This window comes from Nomascus leucogenys, chromosome 20 (genome assembly GCF_006542625.1).
Source record: "Nomascus leucogenys isolate Asia chromosome 20, Asia_NLE_v1, whole genome shotgun sequence".
Classification (NCBI taxonomy): Eukaryota; Metazoa; Chordata; class Mammalia; order Primates; family Hylobatidae; genus Nomascus; species Nomascus leucogenys.
The window spans coordinates 69,593,397-69,614,852 of NC_044400.1; the positions used below are offsets into that span (position 1 = coordinate 69,593,397).

General features: G+C 40.2%; 1 protein-coding gene across 1 annotated transcript in view; it reads right to left on the bottom strand.

The window, feature by feature from the left end:
• CC2D2A (coiled-coil and C2 domain containing 2A) overlaps positions 1-21,456 on the bottom strand; it is a 135,595-nt gene that overhangs the window by 65,773 nt on the left and 48,366 nt on the right. The window contains exons 9-14 of the mRNA XM_030801179.1: positions 20,421-20,583; positions 19,289-19,425; positions 18,541-18,672; positions 8,885-9,094; positions 7,830-7,936; positions 3,377-3,517 (exon numbers count right to left, since the gene is read on the bottom strand). Coding sequence (XP_030657039.1) covers positions 3,377-3,517; positions 7,830-7,936; positions 8,885-9,094; positions 18,541-18,672; positions 19,289-19,425; positions 20,421-20,583 — 890 coding nt within the window. The remainder of the gene's footprint in view (positions 1-3,376; positions 3,518-7,829; positions 7,937-8,884; positions 9,095-18,540; positions 18,673-19,288; positions 19,426-20,420; positions 20,584-21,456) is intronic.

Here is a 21,456-nt window from a genome sequence, read left to right on the forward strand (position 1 = left end):
AGGTATACATGTGCCATGTTGGTTTGCTGCACCCATCAACCTATCATCTACATTAGGTATTTCTCCTAATGCTATCCCTCCCCCAGCCCCCCACCCCCCGACAGACCCTGGTGTGTGATGTTCCCTGCCCTGTGTCCAAGTGTTCCCATTGTTCACTTCCCACCTGTGAGTGAGAACATGCGGTGTTTGGTTTTCTGTCCTTGTGATAGTTTGCTGAGAATGATGGTGAAACCACTTTTTTCACTTTGGATGGAGGATTTGGGTTTTTCTTTGATGATTTTGCTTATACTCCACCAGGAGATCAGCCCAGTTCAAACCACTGTTTCCCACAGTGTGTTCTGTAGGACATTAGTTCTGTGAGATGTACCACCAGGAAAAGATATTGTGGTCATATCAACACTGGATTAATAAATAAGTGTGAAAGGTTCCTTGCTGGTCATCTTTTCAGAGCCCTTAACATGTTGATGAACAGCATGGCTCTCCTGGTAGATGGCGGCAAATGTGCGGTGACTGCATGCATCCCACCCAGCACTTTGGAGATGGTGCCGAATACTGACTGCACTATTTCCCCCAAGGCAGTTAAGCTTCGTAATCCATTTTACATAAACCTAGACAAGTGCATAAAGCTGACAAATGTTTGCTTATGGACACATGTCGCCTGGAGTTTAAGCAGTTTACAGTCCCCCAGGGCACAAGCTCTTACAGCTCTCTAGGATGACTACCAAGTAAATCACTTTGGATGCACAGTGGTACCCGAAATTTATAAACACCAGGGGGAATTTGGCCTCAAAATTATGTTCCATCTCTGATATACAGGAAACCATTCACTTTTCTCATTGCTATTCAAAAGCATGAGTAAACTTGAATAGTTTTTTTTGTGGGAAAAACTATGCTTTATTATAAGGTGGCTAGATGAATCAAGAATGTGAAAAAAGGGTACTCCAAAAGAATTTGGAAGATAGCTACTTATCAGGGGAAGGAGTGTTATGACCTTATGGGTAAAATGCCTATAAATTTAGTTTACCCTATAAACTCAAAAAGAAGGAGGGGAGGGATGGAGGGAGAGTTAGCAGCAGGGATGATGGGAGGGAGGGAGAGAGAAAATAATCTGCCAAGGATTTCTGTACTGCTTCTGTGGGAGGCTCAGCCTAGGAGATGGAATTTGAAAGCACAAACACTGGAATTTCTGGGAGACAGCCATTATTTTTGTGGGGCAGCATATCTGAATTTGTTAACCAATATTAACTGAGCAGATACTAAGTGGCAGGTGCTCTTGTAGGGACCAAATATACAATGGCAATAGGGTCCCTGCTCTCAAAGATCACACAGTCTTACGCTTGTCCTGAAAACCTTTTTTTTTTCAATTTTATAATTACAGCTAAAGAAAAATTACAATTTGCAGTTCTCTTTGGCTGAAATATGGCTGTTTTCAAAGCAATATGTCAGATAACTGTCTAAATTTGTTACTATTGTTAACCAACATTAACTGAGCAGATACTCTGGTAGAGACCAGATATACAACGACAACAGGGTCCCTGGTCTCAAAGATCACACAGTCTTATACTTGTCCTGAAAACTAAGCTTTTTTTTTTTTTTTCAATTTTATAATTACAGCCAAAGAAAACTTACAATTTGTAGCTATCTTTGGCTGTAATATGGCTGTTTTCAAAGCAATATGTCTGATAACTGCCCACATTTATTACTATTTGTGTCAGTATATGGGCACAACACTTATCCAGGTGAAACAATCAGAAAGGGACCAACACCAGCAGCATAGATGCTCTTGTTGTGATAAGCTGTACTCTTAAGCATATATAAAAGTCTAGTGAATTAGGTAGCAGAAATATTATCAAGCTTACTTTCTCCACACCACCAATGAAGGTCAATTCCAAATAAATTAAAGATGAAATGTGAAAGCTAAAACTATAAATGTTATAGGAGACAATATCATAGAATATCTACATGACTCAGGGGAAGCATTTCTTAAGAAGCATACAAAAAACACCAACAGTAAAAGAAAAAACTAATGTATTTTGTTTTTTTAAAGTTAAGAATTTGTATCCATCAAAAAGCAACAAAAGGCCGGGCGCGGTGGCTCACGCTTGTAATCCCAGCACTTTGGGAGGCCGAGGCGGGCGGATCACGAGGTCAGGAGATCGAGACCACAGTGAAACCCTGTCTCTACTAGAAATACAAAAAAAAAAAATTTAGCCGGGCGTGGTGGCGGGCGCCTGTAGTCCCAGCTACTCGGAGAGACTGAGGCAGGAGAATGGCGGAAACCCGGGAGGCGGAGCTTGCAGTGAGCCGAGATTGCGCCACTGCACTCCAGCCTGGGCGACAGAGCAAGACTCCGTCTCAAAAAAAAAAACAAAAACAAAACAAACAAACAAAAAACAAAACAAACAAAAACAAACAAAAAACAAAAAGCAACAAAAAGAGAGTAAAAAGACAACTAATGAGTAGGAAAGGATATCTGCAATACACACCACTAACAAATATCCATGTTATATGCAGAATGCCTACAAATTACCAAAAAAGATAACAGGATAAATAATCCAGTCCAAAAAGTGACCAAAGCCTTGAACAGACACCTCACAAAAGAGGAAATCCAAATAGTCAATGCATGTATGAAAAAATGCTCACCTTCATGAATAGTCAGGAAAATATAAATTAAAACATGTCAGCAGGTCGGCAAAATGTTAGGTGATAGGCATGATATGGGTGATATGGACCTACGAGAACCCCCGTGAAGACATGAATCAACACAAATTCTGGAATATGTTTGGAATCAGCAATGTAAAGTTGAAATGAAATCTTGGGTACATGTACCCTAAAAGACAAGTACAAAAATGCCAAAAGTACAGAAGTGGTTTCTGTAACAGTTGAAAATGGAATAAACTCAAATGCCCATCAACAGAAATGGACAAGTTTGGCTATTTTCATATAATGAAGTATTATAAAGCAAAGAAATCTAACTACAGCTATGTGCTGTCAAGTAGATGAATCTCACAAACACAGTACTGAAGAAAAGAAGCATGTATGTATTCACTAAAGAATACACACAACATACTTTCAGTTATGTATAAGTCAAATACAGGCAATATTAAACTATATATTCTTAGGGATTGCACATAGTTGGCAAAAGTATAAAAGCAAGAAAACAATGATCACAAAAGTCCAGGTAGTTGTTATTTTGGGGATTGAGGAGGATGCTATTTGGGAGGGGCTGCTCAGGTATGCAATGTTCTATTTCTTAACCTGGGAAGTGGTTACATGCATATTTGTTTGTAATTACTTTTAAAACTATATCCATGTTTTATACATTTTTCTTAATGTATGATATAGCCCAATAAAATAATTTTTCAAAAAAGCCTACTTTCTCAAAACAAGTTTCAAGGGAGTATTTGTAAATCTCTGGAACTCTCGAAGGGATTTCATCTCTTTCCAAACTTTTATGATGGTCTTAAGCAATGTTCTATCTTTTTCTTGTTCAGCATCACGGAATTTTCTTGTTTGTCTGCAAGATATAATAACACATGAGTATATATTAAAAAGTCAGGTGTGTTTGCAAAAGAAATTAATAATGCTACAGTGATTGTATATTCAATTTGATAGCTACCGTATTTTGAAACAAGTACAGAAAACTAAATACAAATGCGAATGTAAAGACAATAGGATGTCAACCTGTCTTGAGAGATTTACTTGATTTTGTTCTCTTTAGGCAGATCTGACTTTAAGTACTTAAAATATTCATATTAAAACTATGCATCCTTCAACAAATAGTCACCTTTGAAGGTAAGAAAGGCAGTTCCCATGGACCAAATTATTATAAACACAGCAAAGTACGCTGCTGTCCTAGTTAGCAACAAATACATTTAAAGTCTTCTGTGTTAACAGAAATCACAAGTTCCACACTGAGGAGATGAAGTATTGTTATTGCATGCCTTCGAGATTTTCAATATTCACTAGATTACCAATATTTTTGGCTTGATCTGAAAAGGCATCATTTGAAAATGCTTTCATCTTTATTTTATTTAATACCTTACTTTAAGTTCTTTTTACAAATGATAGCCATATTTAGATACCGAATGCATTTTATTGCATAATGAGACAATTACTAAATTTTTGAACAAGTGCCATGAATCATTCCAGGGGATTTAGAAGTGTCTAACAGACAGAAGATATCTCCGTATCTCCATCCTCAGGAAGTTTATAGTTTAGCTCAGGGGACGGACACATACATAAATGATATCAGTGTGAGGTTTGTCTAAGAAAGTATCGTGAGAAACCAAGGATGTAGCATTTCACAAATTAGCACCTCATGACCTCCAGAAGGCAGGCCTAAGTCTGGAGGTTGTACGTGTGATGACTTAGTGGTACGGAGAAATAAGGGGGTCTAGGTTTCTAATAGATCAACTGGTAGCTGTAGAAAAGGAAGATGGCAGAAAATGATAGTGGTTAGGTAGTCAAGATCTAGGACTCTCTGAAGCCCTTAGAAAAGCAAAAAGGCAACAAACTACAATAAGAAACATTCTCTTTGAGGACCAGTAAAGCATTGTGGTTAAGGGTGCAGTTGTTGCAACCAGACTACCCAGGTTTGAATCTTGGCTCTACTATTTACTAGCTGGATTGGGTAAGCTACTTCCCTTTGCTGGCTCACATCTGTAAAATGGGTATGGTAGGAGTTGACCACACTGGGTTGCTGGGAGGAGTTAATGAGCTAATCCGCATAATGTGCTTAGAACCTTGCCTGATACCAAGTAAGAGGCCCACAGATGTTATCTGTCACCATCAGGTGGTCAGTTCGTCTCCTATGCCTTTAGCTGTTATCACCCCCTGCTTCAGTTTTAAAAACCACAATATAAAATTATTTTACTGAGTTACATGACATCTTCAGCCTTTCTGATATATTTTCTACTTTCTTTTTTAGTACCTAAAAAAAAGATAGTTTCCCAGAAATGCTAAAAAGAGCTCTTAGCAAGAAAAATTTGCATACGAGCTAAAGAAGCAGAAAATTACAAAATAATATTTAATTAAAATTTGTGACCAGAGCTGGGGAGGAAGAGGGAAAGGCAATTTTGATTAGGGAGTCAGGAACAGTTTTCTGAAACCTGATATAGATGGGGTCTGGACGGTGCAGTGGACTCCTGCTCAGAAATGAAACTTTGGGAGCCACTGGCATCTGGGTGATGTTTAAAGCCACAAAGTGGATTCATTTCAGGAGAAAATGCAATTTATAAAAGGGTTGAAAAGAAAACAACAATAACACCTGAGACTCAGAACATGTATAAGCTGGACAGAGGAGAATGATGGTCAAAGAATGATGAGAAGGACAAATGGCTGGAAAGGGACGAGGACACCCAGGAGAGGGTGGTGTATGGAGATGCAGGATGTCCTGACAGGCAGTGCGTGGGGATGGCGTCTGCGTTCAAGCACTGAGCAGGCTGAGAGGTTCCATTCCACTTTCCCAGGTGGAGGTCCCCAGGGGCTGTGGCAAGATTTGCTTCAGAGGAAAGGTGGGCACAGCGGTGAGATAGGATGGTTTGGAAACAGGAGAGAGCGGAGATAGTATGAATAGCAAATGTTTTCCTGGTGTTTGGCTGTTAAAGGAAATATAGAGATAAAGTGGTAGCTGGATGGCGACTTGGGGTCATAGAATTTTTATGTGTTCAAGACTGAGCACATCTGAGGGCAAAGACCCTACAGAGAGGTTAAGTAAAATATTCCTATGTTGCATGACTATTCATGTTTTCTTCCTTCTATATCCTGGTTCCCGTTCAGAGAATAAGGAATGTAGTCATGATGCCGCTATGGAAAATAAAATGGAAAATGCTTTATGGTGCTGGCCCGGGTTAACTGCACCAGTGGAGGGCTCAGCAGATGCTTGAGGTGGGGAGTTCTTGGGGGTGGCTGATTAGATCCCAGGGGGCTTGAGGAAATGGATCCATGTGATGAAACATCCAGCAATAGATCATCTGCTTAGAAATTGTTTTGCCACCTAGTGAAAAGTCAGCAAGGGATGGAAATCTCTTTTACTGGGTCAGAAATGCTAAATCTCAAAGACTTTCATCTCCAGGGGCACAGAATTATTGTAATGGGTCTGCTGTCCATGACTCTGCTGGGCATTGTCTCTAGATCTCACACGCAGTTCTGATGTTTTTCAAACAGTGACCAATAAAGACAGTTCCATATAAAATCACAATTGCTTTCAGAATAGCTTTTTGTCACTTTTTTCTTAATGTATGCCAAAACAAAAATTATTCTCACAAGGAGACTGCAATATGTTTTCCTTTTAATATAAAAATAATTTTTATTAAAAAATATACTCCATACTTTTGCAATTATAGGTTACAAACTTCACTAATTTCTACTTTGCTGGAAGAATTTCCAACTCATAGCTAAATTGTAAAAAGAAAAGTATACATTGAAATGTCTCTGGCCGGGTGCGGTGGCTCACGCCTGTAATCCCAGCACTTTGGGAGGCCAAGGTGGGCGGATCACGAGGTCAGGAGTTCTAGACCATCCTGGCTAACGCGGTAAAACGCCGTCTCTACTAAAAATACAAAAAATTAGCCTGGCGTAGTGGCGGGCGCCTGTAATCCCAGCTACTCGGGAGGCTGAGGCAGGAGAATGGCATGAACCCGGGAGGCAGAGCTTGCAGTGAGCCGAGATCGTACCACTGCACTCCAGCCTGGGCGACAGAGTGAGACTCCGTCTCAAAACAAAAAATAAAAATAAAAAAAATGCCTCAATTTATTATTTCCTGTTCTAAGGATTTGTTCTGTGGAAGTACTCATACAGGTAAACAAATATAATATTTAGGAATTTTAATTACAGTAGAATTTAAATAATAAAAAATAGAATAGAAATGCAAATGCATATCAGTTGAGAATTATACAAACTACAATAAATCTACATAATGCCAGCCTTTAAACCATGATATAAATCTACATGCACTGTGACAGGAAAATGTCTAAGATGCATTGTATATAAAGAAGCAAGTTGCAGAATGGTATACACGATATGATTCCTTATCCATGTTGATACCTGCAGATATGAGTCAGTCATCTTAACTGTGATACAGAAATACACTGTAAGCCTATACCAAGATGGGTTTACTCTGCTACTGGGTTATTTCTAGTGGCTTCCTTTTTTCTTTCTTTCTTTTTTTCTGAGTCAAGGTCTCACTCTGTTACCCAGGCTGGAGTGCAATGGTGCAGTCCTAGCTCACTGCAGCCTCAAACTCTTGGGCTCAAGCAATCCTCCTTCCTCAGCCTTCCAAGTAGTGGGACTACATGCACATACTACTATACTCAGCTAATTTTTAAAATTTTTTGTACAGGCTAGTCTCAAACTCCTGGCTTCAAACTATCCTCACCTTGGCATCCCAAAGTGCTGGGATTACAGGCATGAGCCACCGTGCCCAGTCTGTCTTACTTTTGAATGATGCTGTGCATATCTTTGCACACGTCCCCATGTACATATGCACACGTAGCTCCTTAAAGAGCATCTTGTATCTGAATCAGAATTGCTGGGTCCAAACTGATGAGCCTCTTCAACATTTTATGAGTTAGGGCCACGCTGCTCTCTAAAGTGGTAGCTGTAGCAGTTTTCCCTTACACCTGCAGAGTGACCATTTCCCTACATCCTCATTCACATTATTGGACTTCAAATACTGTGTTAATATGATAGATGTATTTGATTGTTTTATATGGCGTAATTTCACATGTATTCATTGCATTCAGAAAAAGTATCTGGAAAAATAAACTCTAGCAAGTGCACATCTAACAGGGGAAAAAAAGTAGTTACACTTAACAAACTTTACTCACCGAATTTCAGATTTATACTCATTGATGGTTTTTTGGATGGTATCGAGAGACTGATGAGGTTTTTCTGGATCAAGGCTAGTCTGAACAGCATTTCTTAGAGCTTGGAGCTTAAAAAGATATGGATACAAGTTTTGGGTTACAAACTCTATTCCCTACTGCAGTGCAACTGGACCCACCCACTTCTCCTGGGTAAAATGGTGCCAGCAGTCTGTGAATGGAACGGATGTTCAAGCATCTGGCTGTCTCCAGACTTTCACATAAATGAATTATGATGGAGAACTGTTTCATCTGTTCTTGAAGAAACTGGATTAGTAAAGCATAGTGTATGTCCATCCTTGTTCCATGGCCCAGATAATCAAGCTGCTCATGAAAATATTACTTTTATGTGTATATCTTAGAGCCAAGTTTTCTTCCAAAGCTAAAAGCAGGTTTGTCTGGATCCAGGACATACGATGGTATTCTTGTGATATAAAGAAACTATAAAATTACAGACTCGTAAAACGAGATATTCTGAAGTTATCTCTTCTTTGGGCAGTAAGGTTTTAAAGTCAGGGCATGAGACCAAAATTGCCTATAGTCAAAATTATCCACAAAAATCCCATGGGATAGTGTCACATTGGGAATAAATCCAAATGCTTAGCCATTCCTTTGAGCATCAGTTGAAACACTGACTTGTGTTTACGTGCTACACTATGGGGTAATAAATATAAAGATGAGAATGTTTCTAAGGACAGATATTCTCAAGCCACCAATTTTCTCAGGTTCTGAGATCACGTAAGCAAGTAATAGCCACATATCTTCCACCTAACACCCACTTCTGGTTTACAGAAAGCCTTCTGTTTAGGGCGAGTGTGTGCCAACAAATTTGTACACATCACATGTATACCAGCTCTATCTTTCCCTTTGTCTCTAGCTGGATAATGTATCACACATCCTAGACAGAGGAAACATGTGAAAGAGGGGCATGAACATTTTGCTGTTAGAAATTTTCATTGTTTGGGCTCATTGGAAGAACCAACTCCATTGACAATCATTATGGAAGAAATCACATGTACCTTATCAGTAAGAAATTTCGTCTTGTTTCTCTGGTGTCTTGCAAGATACTGGTCATATAACTGGGCCAGCTTGGCTGCCAAAACATGCTCTCGGCTAAAACAGGGATGATGAGTGAAGATTAACCCTGAAATATTAATGTCCAGTTGGAAATTTCCAGGAGGGTCTCCAGATCTGATCACATGCTGACTACTGTGAACGTATTTTACTGCCTGTCAAGGAAAGCAGAGTGTAGACAGAACACAGTTAAAGCACTTACTAGATAATGATTCTCTAATCCACAATGCGAAAACAGTCAGATGCAAAATACTTCCTATCCTGGACTAGTCAGGTGAAAAATGCTTGATTACTTATTTCCAGGTTTTAGAGGCCAGCTCTTTTTGAATATTTGAACAGCAAAATGAAAGACTGGGAGTTAGAAAAGAAGCCATTTCAATCTTGCTTTCCTAAGTCTTTTAGGTTTCATTACTTGCCCAAGTCGTAGTTCTAATCTTTTTCATGCAGACTACCTTGTTTCTTGGAATCTTGGGTTTTGTAGCTGGTGACCTTGAAATTCTTTTAATGGGAGGAGCATAGATTCTAGTTCAAACCGATCATTATTTGGATCCCGGACATACCCCATGTATTTACATTTTAAAACATGTGGAGAAGGCTTCATTTTGTAGACAGCAGCAAGGGACATTTACCTAACTGAGCATCATGCTGGCACTCAGTCTTCCTGGGGAGGAGGGATGTTGGTTTGCAAAGTAAGAGTGGGGGCTGTGCAACTGAGCCAAGTGTGTAGAAAACAGAAACAGAAGTCTCCAATAGGAATTTCTTGGATTATTTGGTATATAATGTATCAGATACATCTCTTTGCTTTTCTTCCATAAAATCTTCAAGATATTTACTTTGATTACTACAGCTACTGTGGGTGGGAGCTCAAGGGTGGAGAGGAGACATCTTTGATTTTGTGCCTTTATTTTTTCTCATTATAAAGACTGACTACAGTAAGGATATGGTGGTTAAGACATCACTTGATCCTTCCTTTTTGCAGAGATGAGCTATTTATCTAGAAAATGATAATGTATGATAATGTGGCATAAGTGAATTATTTACAAATCATGAGCTTAAAGAAAAAGTGTAAAAATTCTAATCAGAAAGGAAGCTTTTATTCTCCCTAAATTATGGGTAACATGTTCAGCAAACTCTTCATTTAGTTCTTTGCATGTTATTATGTAAAGATGCTAGATCTGGGCTAGGACACTTGGATTCTAGGCCTGGCTCTACCTTGAACTTGCTCTGAGACCTTGGGCAAGTCACTATACATCTCTGGGCCTCTAATTTTTCATATGTAGAAATAGGAGGCTAAGGAAAAAGATTAAATTAGCATTTTGTAGATCACTACGTATCATATCAGGCATTTCACATGCATCAACTCATTTACTCAACAAAGATTAATGGATGTCTACAGTGTGATACAGCCTGTCTTCAAGCAGCAATCAATTTAGAAGGGAGGACAGCCCTAGGATCTAAAAGCATCAAGTCTGGGATGTGCAGAGGGAGGTAGGAAGCCCAGTCCGGAAGAGGGGATTCCAGCATTAGAGTTCTATCATTATAAGATTTGAACAGATTGTTTTATTTTAAAAATGCCCTTGTAAAACTGGAATGTGTTTACAAATATTTTAGGCACAAATCAGGATGAATTGACTATATTGCAGTACTTTCTGGAATATGCTGTATTTCCCAAATCTGCATTAGCCCACGTTCCAATAATTGCTGGTGGTCTCTGCTTTTTGCTTAGCCCAACGAAGTATAAAAAGCTTCCAGCACTCCTTGCAGCCACTGGGCTAGACTGCCCAAAAGACCACAACTCCCATGCTATTAGAGAGAAAGACCTCCAGTTCCTTTTCTCTTTGTTGTATCTGTTCCCTTTCTTATATATCGAGAACTATTATGAACACAGTAGCAACAATTTCTTTCAAGAATCTTCACTTGGATTTATAGGAGGAAAAACCACTGGGACATGGATCAGCTTCCACTGGTCTTTTGCATCTTATGAAAGCCCTGGGTGGCCTTTCAGAGATCAGATCTGGTCATTAATATCCCTACACTTCAGACTGCAACAATGGAGGGCCATTTTTTTTCTCTTTCATTCAGGTAAAAGTATTCAATTATAAACTGCATTAGTATTAGAAGTTTTTAATCTCCATGTGACCACTCTATGTTTTATAACCTAGATTACCTGAATTAAAAATTTCCACCTCACAAATACATGTACAACTAGACTTCAAACCACAGACATAATGGAAAATTCCTCTCTAATTGCTTTGCAGCTGCTCATTCTTGCTTTGCCTTGCCTCTTACCTATGGGGTTCCAGAGTTATGAGATCACTCAGGGTGTGGCTCTCAGGTTCCATCTTGTATGCCTCTTAGTATGAGTAAGTAACATGGGTAGAGTGGTTCTATTTACTTGTAATGTAACTTAGGTTACCTGTACTTTGCACCTCCTTCCACAAATCTGCATTAGCCTAAGTTCCAAAACCTGCTAGTGGTCTCTGCCTTAGGCTCAGCTCAAGCAAGTGTAAAAGTGTTTCAGGACACTTAGTAGTCGTTGGGCTAACTGGCTCAAAAGACCCCAACTCTCTTCCTATTAGGGAGAAAGACACCTAGTTCCTTGTCTTTCTTTTTGTTGCGTCTATTTTCCTTTCTTATTTATTGACAACTATCATAAACACAATAGCAACAATTACTCCCAAGGAGGGATAATATTTAGAGTATATTTTAACTTTAAAATTGATTTGATTTTTTAGTCTTCAACTGAAAACAAATGCTAAGAGGTGATGAGTATGGATTATCTTTTGATGTTCTCACCATGTGCAGAGATGCATACAAAGGAGAAAAAAAAATTAAAGCCGGGCACAGTGGCTCACGCCTGTAATCCCAGCACTTTGGGAGGCCAAGGCGGGTAGATCACAAGGTCAGGAGTTCAAGACCAGCCTGGCCAAGATGGCGAAATCCCGTCTCTATTAAAAATACAAAAGTTAGGCAGGTTTGGTGGTGGGTGCCTATAATCCCAGCTACTCGGGAGGCTGAGGCAGAGAATTGCTTGAACCCAGGAGGCGGAGGTTGCAGTGAGCTGAGATTGTACCACTGCACTCCAGCCTGGGCAACAGAGCGAGACTCTGTCTCAAAACAAACAAACAAAAATGTACAGAAGATTAATAATCATTGGTAAGTTTAAAATACAAGTTTCTACATTTGCCCTGAGAAAATAATAGCAACAAAGTCTGGGTCCACCTCAGAGCCTGCAGTAGATTCTAGAATTATTATTCTGGTCTTCCCTGGGAAGCTTTCTCATTTCCCATCTTCTGGAAACATGCCATGTTTCCTGGACATGAGGTTAGTGGATAATGGTCCGCTTGCCACTGACTAGAGTTTATTTTTTGGTATTGATAATGTGAACTGTGGGGAAAATATGATTCTTTCCTTCTGGAGTTGTTAAGCTTAGGCTATCAAAGGACACATCCCCTTATATATAGAGAATTCTGTCGTGCCTGCAGTTGCAGAGAATGAGGCCCACCAGTATTCAAGAAGAACCAGAGAAAAGAGGGGTGGAAGAGAGGCCTGCTGGCATCAAATCCCTGGTTCTAGCCCCTGAGACCTTGTTTCCTAAAGGTTCTCCTTCATTTTATGATTTATTCCTAGATCCTTTCCAGTTTTTTTGGCCACTAAGTTCCCTCTTTGCTTAAGCTAGTTTGCGATGGGTTTCTGTCATATGCAACCAAGACAGTCCTGTGTATTGAAGTGCTTAGAACGCAGCAGATTAACAATGCTTTGGTGAAAAACTGGTGAGAACAATGATGGGAAAGTGACACTTTTATCTAGTGGTACCTCTGTGGGAGCGTGGAATCATGACACAGTCCTCCAATGGGTATGCAGTTCTGAAAAAGGGAGGCTCCTACACATTGCAGGGCCTTTAACACCTGCTTCCATTTCTGTCTTTCCAGCCAAGGCACAAAGTCTCTCTATGGCCAAGCTAAGATTGCTCCCTCTGTATTCCCAGAATTTAGCACAGCTAAGAATATAGTAGACTTTTAGTTAAGTATTTTTTAGTTAAGGATGGAAGTAATAAAAAAGGAAGGAAGGAAGGAAGGAAGGAAGGAAGGAAGGAAGGAAGGAAGGACAAAGGAAGGAGAGAAGGAAGAGGGATGTTTGTACTGCTTTTCAACAACTTTTTTTTTGAGATGGAGTTTTGCTCTTGTCACCCAGGTTGGAGCGCAATGGCATGTTCTCTGCTCACTGTAACCTTTGCCTCCTAGGTTCAAGCAATCTCCTGCCTCAGGCTCCTGAGTAGCTGAGATTACACCCACCCACCACCCCCACCTAATTTTTGTATTTTTAGTAGAGATGGGTTTCACCATGTTGGCCGGGCTGGTCTTGAACTCCTGATGTCAGGTGATCTGCCCACCTCAGCCTCCCAAAGTGCTGGGATTACAGGCGTGAGCCACTGCGCTGGGCCTGCTTTTCAACAACTTTAACCCTACTCTGCTATCATGATTAGGCAAACTGCATTTTATATTGTTTATGTTTTACCTGCAATGTCCTATCTAGCATTTTAATTTTTTACTTTTGCACTAATTACTTCTTAAGATGTATTAAATTGTATTCTTAGGCCAGGCGCAGTGGCTCACGCTTGTAATCCCAGCACTTTGGGAGGCCGAGGCGGGTGGATCACGAGGTCAGGAGATCGAGACCACAGTCAAACCCCGTCTCCACTAAAAATACAAAAAAAAAAAAATTAGCCAGGCGTGGTGGCGGGCGCCTATAGTCCCAGCTACTCGGAGAGGCTGAGGCAGGAGAATGGCGTGAACCTGGGAGGCGGAGCTTGCAGTGAGCCGAGACTGCGCCACTGCACTCCAGCCTGGGCGACAGAGCAAGACTCGTCTCAAAATAAATAAATAAATAAATAAATAAATAAATAAATAAATAAATTGTATTCTTTCTTATTGGATGTTTAACAGTTTTTCTTTGCATGACAGCTAATTCCTTTTTGCATTTTCCTATCTTTAATTGTCTCATCTCAATTTAAGAACATCTTAATATTGAGACAATATTAGGAACAGAATATTTCACTTTTAAAAACTACTTGTTTCCCCCTCCGTAATTAAAAAAAACATTCAAAAAGGCAGGGCTGAATACCAACTCCCTTCTAAATAAAACTCTTAAATTCTCTAATAGGAGGGTGCACGATCCATCATTTGAGTCGATAACATAGTATTTCTAACAAAAGAACAACTGGGCTTGACTCAAACGGGTGATCAGTGTTGGTCGATCCTGCTGGGTGAAGTTAGCATCAGACCCAAGTGCTCTGAGGCGTAAATTCATCAAGGCTCTCTGTTAAGGGCCCAAGGAAATGCCAACTTTTGCTTTCTTAACGTTTTTCCTTGTATGTATGTATGTACGCATGTATGCATGTATTTTTTAGAGACAAGGTCTCACTCTGTTAACCAAGCTGGAGTGCAGTGGTGTGATAATAGCTCACTACAACCTTGCACTCCTGGGCTTAAGTGATCCTCCTGCTTCAGCCTCCTGAGTAGCTGGGACCACAGGCGTGTGCCACCATGTCTGGCTACCTTTTCATTTTTTTGTAGAGATGGGGGGTCTCACTATGTTGTCTAGGCTGTTCTCAAATTCATGGCCTCAAGCAAACCTCCCACGTTAGCCTCACAAAGCTTTGGGATTACAGGTGTGAGCCCCTGCTCCTAGCTGTAATTGCCAACTTTTGATTTGGCACTCTGACTTGGTTTTCCATTATGTGGTTGCCAGGACTAAACCAGAACCTAAGGAAAGCTAGTATTTTGCAGGATAGACAGCCGAGTCAGAGACAGGCGTAGAAAAGAAGGAATTTCTTTTAATACACGCAGCAAAGTCATTTTAATGACATTCAATTTGCACTTTTATTGAGGTATTTCTATGTTCCAGGCACACTGCCAAGTGCAAGTTAAGAAGAAGACTATAATCCAGTTCTGGTCCCTAAGTCACTTTCAGCATAGCCAGAGAGGGAGAAAGAAAATGGATTAACAGTACATGAGCAAAACAATCTTCTCCTGCCGACCTATTTCTTTGCACTTGCATCATGCCAGAAACTCCTAGGTGGAAAGTCTGTTTGGAAGTAAGACTGAAAATAGAGGCTGTAGGCATTTAATTTTTTTTCTTAAAGGCAAGCCCATTTCATGGAATAATGGAAAAGCTATTTTTGGCAAGAGACAGACTGAATAAATGAAGGAAAAGGTTAAAGTAAATAAATACAATGATAAAAATGTTAATTGTGAAGGAAAAGCACTGTGTTTTGAATAACTGGAAGGTTACATAATTACATTTTTAAAAAAGACTGAGGTATATAATTCAACAATAAACTTAGTAGGTAACCTGTTATGGAATAACAGATAGATATAATATCTCCTCCATTTAACTTAATCTCCTTTGCTTCTTTCTTGTGCAGTCTAAGACATTCTTCATGTTTTGTTGTGTTCAAAACATAGCCCTCCAATAAATGCCCTTGGAAGATGTCAGCCCCTTTGGACTTCTTCCTTCTCTAACTTCCTTTGCTCTGTGATGCTTTATGACAAGCCCTTGTCAGTAGAACTCTTCTTTCTTGACTTTCCTATTTCTGCTTGTGTGATAGGAAGATTTTGCTTCTCAAAAGTATTGAAAGGAAACCCTCTGTCCTTCTCTACCCACCCTTCCAGCCCTACTGGCTGCTTCCCAAGAGAGAAGGAAGGACATGTCTGACTGGAGAGTCAGCTGGAGCCCAAGATCCTTAGTCCAGGTTACCTGCAAAGCTAAGCAGTGGCCCCTAGCTGTCCTGTCTTAGGTGTCTCCAAGGAGAGTTGTTCACTGGCTTGCATGGTCTGCTTGGCATCCCACCTCATAAATACACCAGAGCCGCTTAGCTTATGTCTAGATGGGGAACATAATTCGTGAGAAATGGAACAGGAAACCATCTGGTCTTGGGTTCAAGTGGCATTCTGCCATCTGGTTTTACCCTTAGTGCAAGGGATATCTGGATCCCTCTCTGTCTTCCACCATGATTGTGAGGCCTCCCCAGCCATGTGGAACTGTAAGTCCATTAAACCTCTTTCTTTTGTAAATTGCCCAGGCTCGGGTATGTCTTTATCAGCAGCATGAAAATGGACTAATACAATAAATTGGTACCAGAAGTGGGGTACTACTGAAAAGATACCCAAAAATGTGGATGCAACTTTGGAACTGGTAATAGGCAGAGGCTGGAACAGTTTGGAGGGCTCAGAAGAAGACAGGAAAATGTGGGAAAGTTTGGGACTCCCTAGAGACTTGTTGAATAGCTCTGACCAAAATGCTGATAATAATATGGACAATGAAATCCAGGCTGAGGTAGTCTCAGATGGAGATGAGGAACTTGTTGGGAACTGGAGCAAATGTGACTTGTTATATTTTAGCAAAGAGACTGGTGTCATTTTGCCTCTGCCCTAGAGATTTGTGGAACTTTGAACTTGAGAGAGAGATGATTTAGGGTATCTGGCAGAAGAAATTTCTAAGCAGCAAAGCATTCAAGAGGTGACTTGGGTGCTGTTAAAGGCATTCAGTTTTATAAGGGAAGTAGAGTATAAAAGTTCAGAAAATTTGCAGCCTTACAATGTAATAGAAAAGAAAATCCCATTTTCTGAGGAGAAATTCAAAGCAGCTGTAGAAATTTGCATACGTAACATGGAGCCAAATGTTTATCACCAAGACAATGGGGAAAATGTCTCCAGGGCATGTCAGAGGTCTTCACAGCATCCCCTCCCATCACAGGCCTGAAGGCCTAGGAGGAAAAAAATGTTTTCTTAGGCCAGGCCTAGGGTCCCCATGCTGTGTGCAGTCTAGGGACTTGATGCCCTGTGTCCCAGCTACTCCAGCCATGACTAAAAGAAGCCAAGGTACAACTTGGGCCATGGCTTTAGAGGCTGCAAGCCCAAGCCTTGGCAGCTTCCACATGGTGTTGAGCCTGCGAGTACACAGAAGTCAAGAACTGAGGTTTGAGAACCTCTGCCTAGATTTCAGAGGATGTATGGAAATGCCTGGATGCCCAGGCAGAAGTTTGCTGCAGGGGGAGGGCTCTCATGGAGAACCTCTGCTAGGGCAGTGCAGAAGGGAAATGTGTGGTTGGAGCTCCCACACAGAGTTCCTACTGGGGCACTGCCTAGTGGAGCTATGAGAAGAGGGCCACTGTCCTCCAGACCCCAGAATGGTAGACCTACTGACAGCTTGCACTGTGTACCTGGAAAAGCTGTAGACACGCAACACCAGCTCATGAAAGCAGCCGGGAGGGAGGCTGTACCCTGCAAAGCCACAGGGGCGAAGGTGCCCAAGACCATGGGAACCTACCTCTTGCATCAGCGTGACCCAAATGCGAGACATGTTTACCCAATACCTGAACCTTCATTGTATCTAGGAAGTAACTAACTTGCTTTTGATTTTACAGACTCATAGGCAGAAGGGACTTGCTTTGTCTCAGATGAGATGTTAGACTGTGGACTTTTGAGTTGATGCTGAAATGAGTTAAGACTTTGGGGGACTTGTTGGGAAGGCTATGATTGGTTTTGAAATGTGAGGACAGATTTGGGAGGGGCCAGGGGTGAAATGATATGGTTTGGCTGTGTTCCTACCCAAATCTCATCTTGAATTGTAACTCCCACAATTCCCAGCTTTTGTGGGAGGAACCGGTGATTGTGATTGAATTATGGGGGCGGGTCTTTCCTGCACTGTTCTCATGACAGTGAATGAGTTTCACAAAATCTGATGGTTTTATAAATGGGAGTTTCCCTGCACAAGCTCTCTTTTTGCCTGCCGCCATCCACGTAAAACGTGACTTGCTCCTCCTTGCCTTTTGCTGTGATTGTGAGGTCTCCCCAGCCATGTAGAACTGTAAGTCCATTAAACCTCTTTCTTTTGTAAATTGCCCAGTCTTGGGTATGTCTTTATCAGCAGTGTGATAACAGATTAATACACCCAGGAAAGCAAGAGCAATGTAATTAAATATGAGGGCAGTCAACTGTAATGATAGCCAGCAGTTACTAAGCTCTGTTTTAGGCACTTATGTGGATTGCCTCATTCAATTTACACAGCAAGCCTAGGAGGCAGACACTGCTATCGTGCCTACCTTACAGATGAAGACACTGAGGCATGAGAGACTAACGGCCAAGTTCACCCAGTGAATGGTAGAGCAAGGGCTGGAATCAGGCAGCTTGTTACCAGACTTAGGAAAATACAATATAAAGGATTTGCAAGGATAGAAACTCTCCAGTTATATAATAAAGAGACAAAAATGGGAAGTGGTCCTGCAGCAAATGTGAGATGACAAGAGAAAAGAGACGGCAAAAGAAGAAAAATAAGGGTAGCTAACTTGGATGTGTAAAAAAAGATGCAGACTCAGTCATTCCTAGCTAGGAAACTCACTCCTTGTTTAAGAAGGGATGCATTGAGTGTAATTAGACATACTCTTACATAATATGCCTGATGTTTGTTCTTTATGTGTAAGATAGTGAATTATTTAAAAAATTAAAGTAGAATGTTATAAACATAGCACCCCAAGCTATTCAGAAAGCAAAGCACTTTCAATTTCATTTAATAAAAGTGGAAAGAGGGGAGTGTCTACCTTTTTATACAGTGTTTCAAGCTCTGCCTTAATGCTCTGCTCCTGTGTTAGTACTGGTGGCCTTGAAGGAAATGGCTTGATGGGGTTTGGCAGAGCTAGGATCCTGCCGTCATCTCCAAACCATCTTCTTTCCTATAGATGAAGCAGCGGGAATGGCAATATTTTCTTCTAATCGAACAGAAAATGGTTCACAACACAAACAACGTTTCTTGAAAATTTTGTGTCAACATATATATTTCATGTACTTACTCCACCAACAGAACTGTAAAAGTCTGTTTCCATTAGAAATCAAGTCTTCACTAACACCTCTCACAATTGATTTAAAATATACACCCTGGCTTCCTAAAAAGTATTTTAAAGAGCTTAAATGAATGCTTAAGAAAAATTTATCTTCTATTAATTAAACATTTAAGAAAAAAAACACAGAATAAAAACTCAAAAGTGAGACTATTCTACCTATGGATAATTTAAAAATTCTGTCAAGTAGGAAAAGGTTGCCAGGATCTGGTTTAGCAGGAAAAGCCCAGATCTAGCTAGCCAAGATGGGTTTTGAGCAGTTGAGAAGTTATGTTATTTGAGGATCAATAAATGTACTGAGAGAGAAAGTTAAAAAAAAAAAAGAACCACTTTCTGTGGATAACCTCAAGAGGAAATGAGTACAGTGGATGCAATGACTGCCCTGTTAGGAAAATAAAAGCTATGTCTAGTGTGCCCAGGCTACACTTGAGAGCAGAGGGTGCACACTTACGGGGTCCTGCATCAGCAATCTGTTCTCCATGATGTTCTGATTGGTGCGTGCCACCTCTGGTCTTACCCCGGTGTAAAGGCCTTCATCTTCCAGGAACCTGGGCTGTACATTCTCAGGAAGCTTTTTATATGTAGGGACTAGATCATTTATAAATAAATAAAATAAACATTAGGGCCAATCTAAATATCTCAAACTGCAATTTGGTGAATTAATCACTAGAGATTTCATTTATGTTCTTAGAAAATGCAAATTTTCCAAATTAATTTTTAAAAGCAGAACCAAGGAAAAGATGAATGTGCTCACTTGTAGCAGTATGTTGTAGAATCAGGTATTTAAAGAAAACGCCTAAATAATTTAATATGTAACTCATCAGTGTGGCATACTGAGAAGAAGGTAGTATTCAAATCATGGGATGAGGGACCAGTTTTAGCTCTATTACTCCTCAGCTAGGTGAATTAGGGCCAGGCACTTCTTTGAACTCTCTCCTCCTGTACAAAAGAGATAATAATCTACTTAACTGGGCTTCTGGGAGAATTAAATGAGGTAAAGTATGAGGACGTGCTTTGTAAATGAACAAGTTTATTTGCGTGAACGTGATCATTACCTCATTTATTCATTCATGGCTTTATTCATTCATAGAACACATCTTTACTGAGAGCCTCCTTGTGCCAGGCACAGATGAGACTCTGGGAATCCAGGCCAGGCCCCTGCTGCCTTGGAGCTTGAATCGTAGTGGGAGTGACAGGCAGCAACAGGAAGCAAAGGTCTCTACAAGATCATGCCATAGAGTAGTAAGAAAATACACAGGGGATGGTGACTTAGGGAAGGGTGGGGATAAACTTAAGACGAAAGAAAGGCTGTTCTCATCAACTCTAAGCCCCTGTAACTGATCACTGATTTGATAAAGGGTTCCCACAGTACTCTGGTATATCTTCCATTAGTCTATCAGTAAGTGTTTGTTGAATGGATATTTTTCCATGTTGTGTTTTTTTTGCTTGAAGATATTTCTTGATTGTTAGATCAGAAACTGGAATCAGTTCTGGAGATGAGGCATCCTTATACACTAGCCATATTTCATGACAAGGTAAGTGACAATGTCTAAGCTGAACAAGAAAATAAAAAGAGCAAGTACCTGTCTGCCTACTGGGTATGAAGAGCATTTCTCTTTCCATCTGCAGCCGATCATGGATGCTTTCATAATCTGCAGGTCTGACTGCTACAAAATCGTCAGCCACGTGATCTAAGCCCAATAGGAAGTCCTCGGCATCATCACCATTAAGCAGTTCTTCCTCATCCTGCATAATTGTTAAAAAGTAACAAGAAAAAATCATGCTAAGATTCTTAGTTAGAAAAATAATTCACAATATCAAACTCATGAAACTGAACATTTCCTACAACTTTATCTTTTCCTTTTTTTAAAAAAAATGAAAGCATAGAACTATATAACCTTTTGTATTTAAGAAGTGGGTTTTAAAAAAAATTGTTTTGCAGTATTCTGCACACCTGGAAGATGTCAAAATCAGAGATGGCTGTTTCAGAAGAGAAGTGGTAAGCAAAACAATCAAAATCCCAACAAATCTGGCCTCCTATGAGACTGCTTACTTTTTGCCATTTATGTAAAGAATTGGGCTCATAATTTATGTAGCAGTTTAACCTTCCACCTGGCACTAAACCAAGGGAAAAGGCACCAAGTGTATAGGTGCACAGTCCACACACCCTGTTCAGACTGCCTGGGTTTAAATCCCAGCTTCACCATATACTGCCTAAGGAACTTGAAACAGCTTATTTAACCTTCTGATCCTCAGTTTCCTCACTTATAAGATAGTTATAGTAATAGAGCTTACCTCTAAGCACTCTATGGGGATAAAATTAAATGATGCACTTAAAAATTCAAAGAGGCTATAATCACAAATGTTAGCTGACATATATTGATTTTGTTTGGATATTTTCCAAACGTCTTCTCCTCCTTCCTCTTCTTTTTCTTTCTCCTTCTCCTTCTTTTAAAAATTTAAACGTAGTGTCCATTTATGAGCAACGTCTTTTAAAATCCTGTGGAGACTTTCAAGTAGCTAAAGACAATGATGGCAGTCTAGCTACCTGCCTCTTAAGATTTCCTCCCCAAGTACACAAAAGAATAAGAAGGAAAAAGGGAATCTATGTAGAAACCA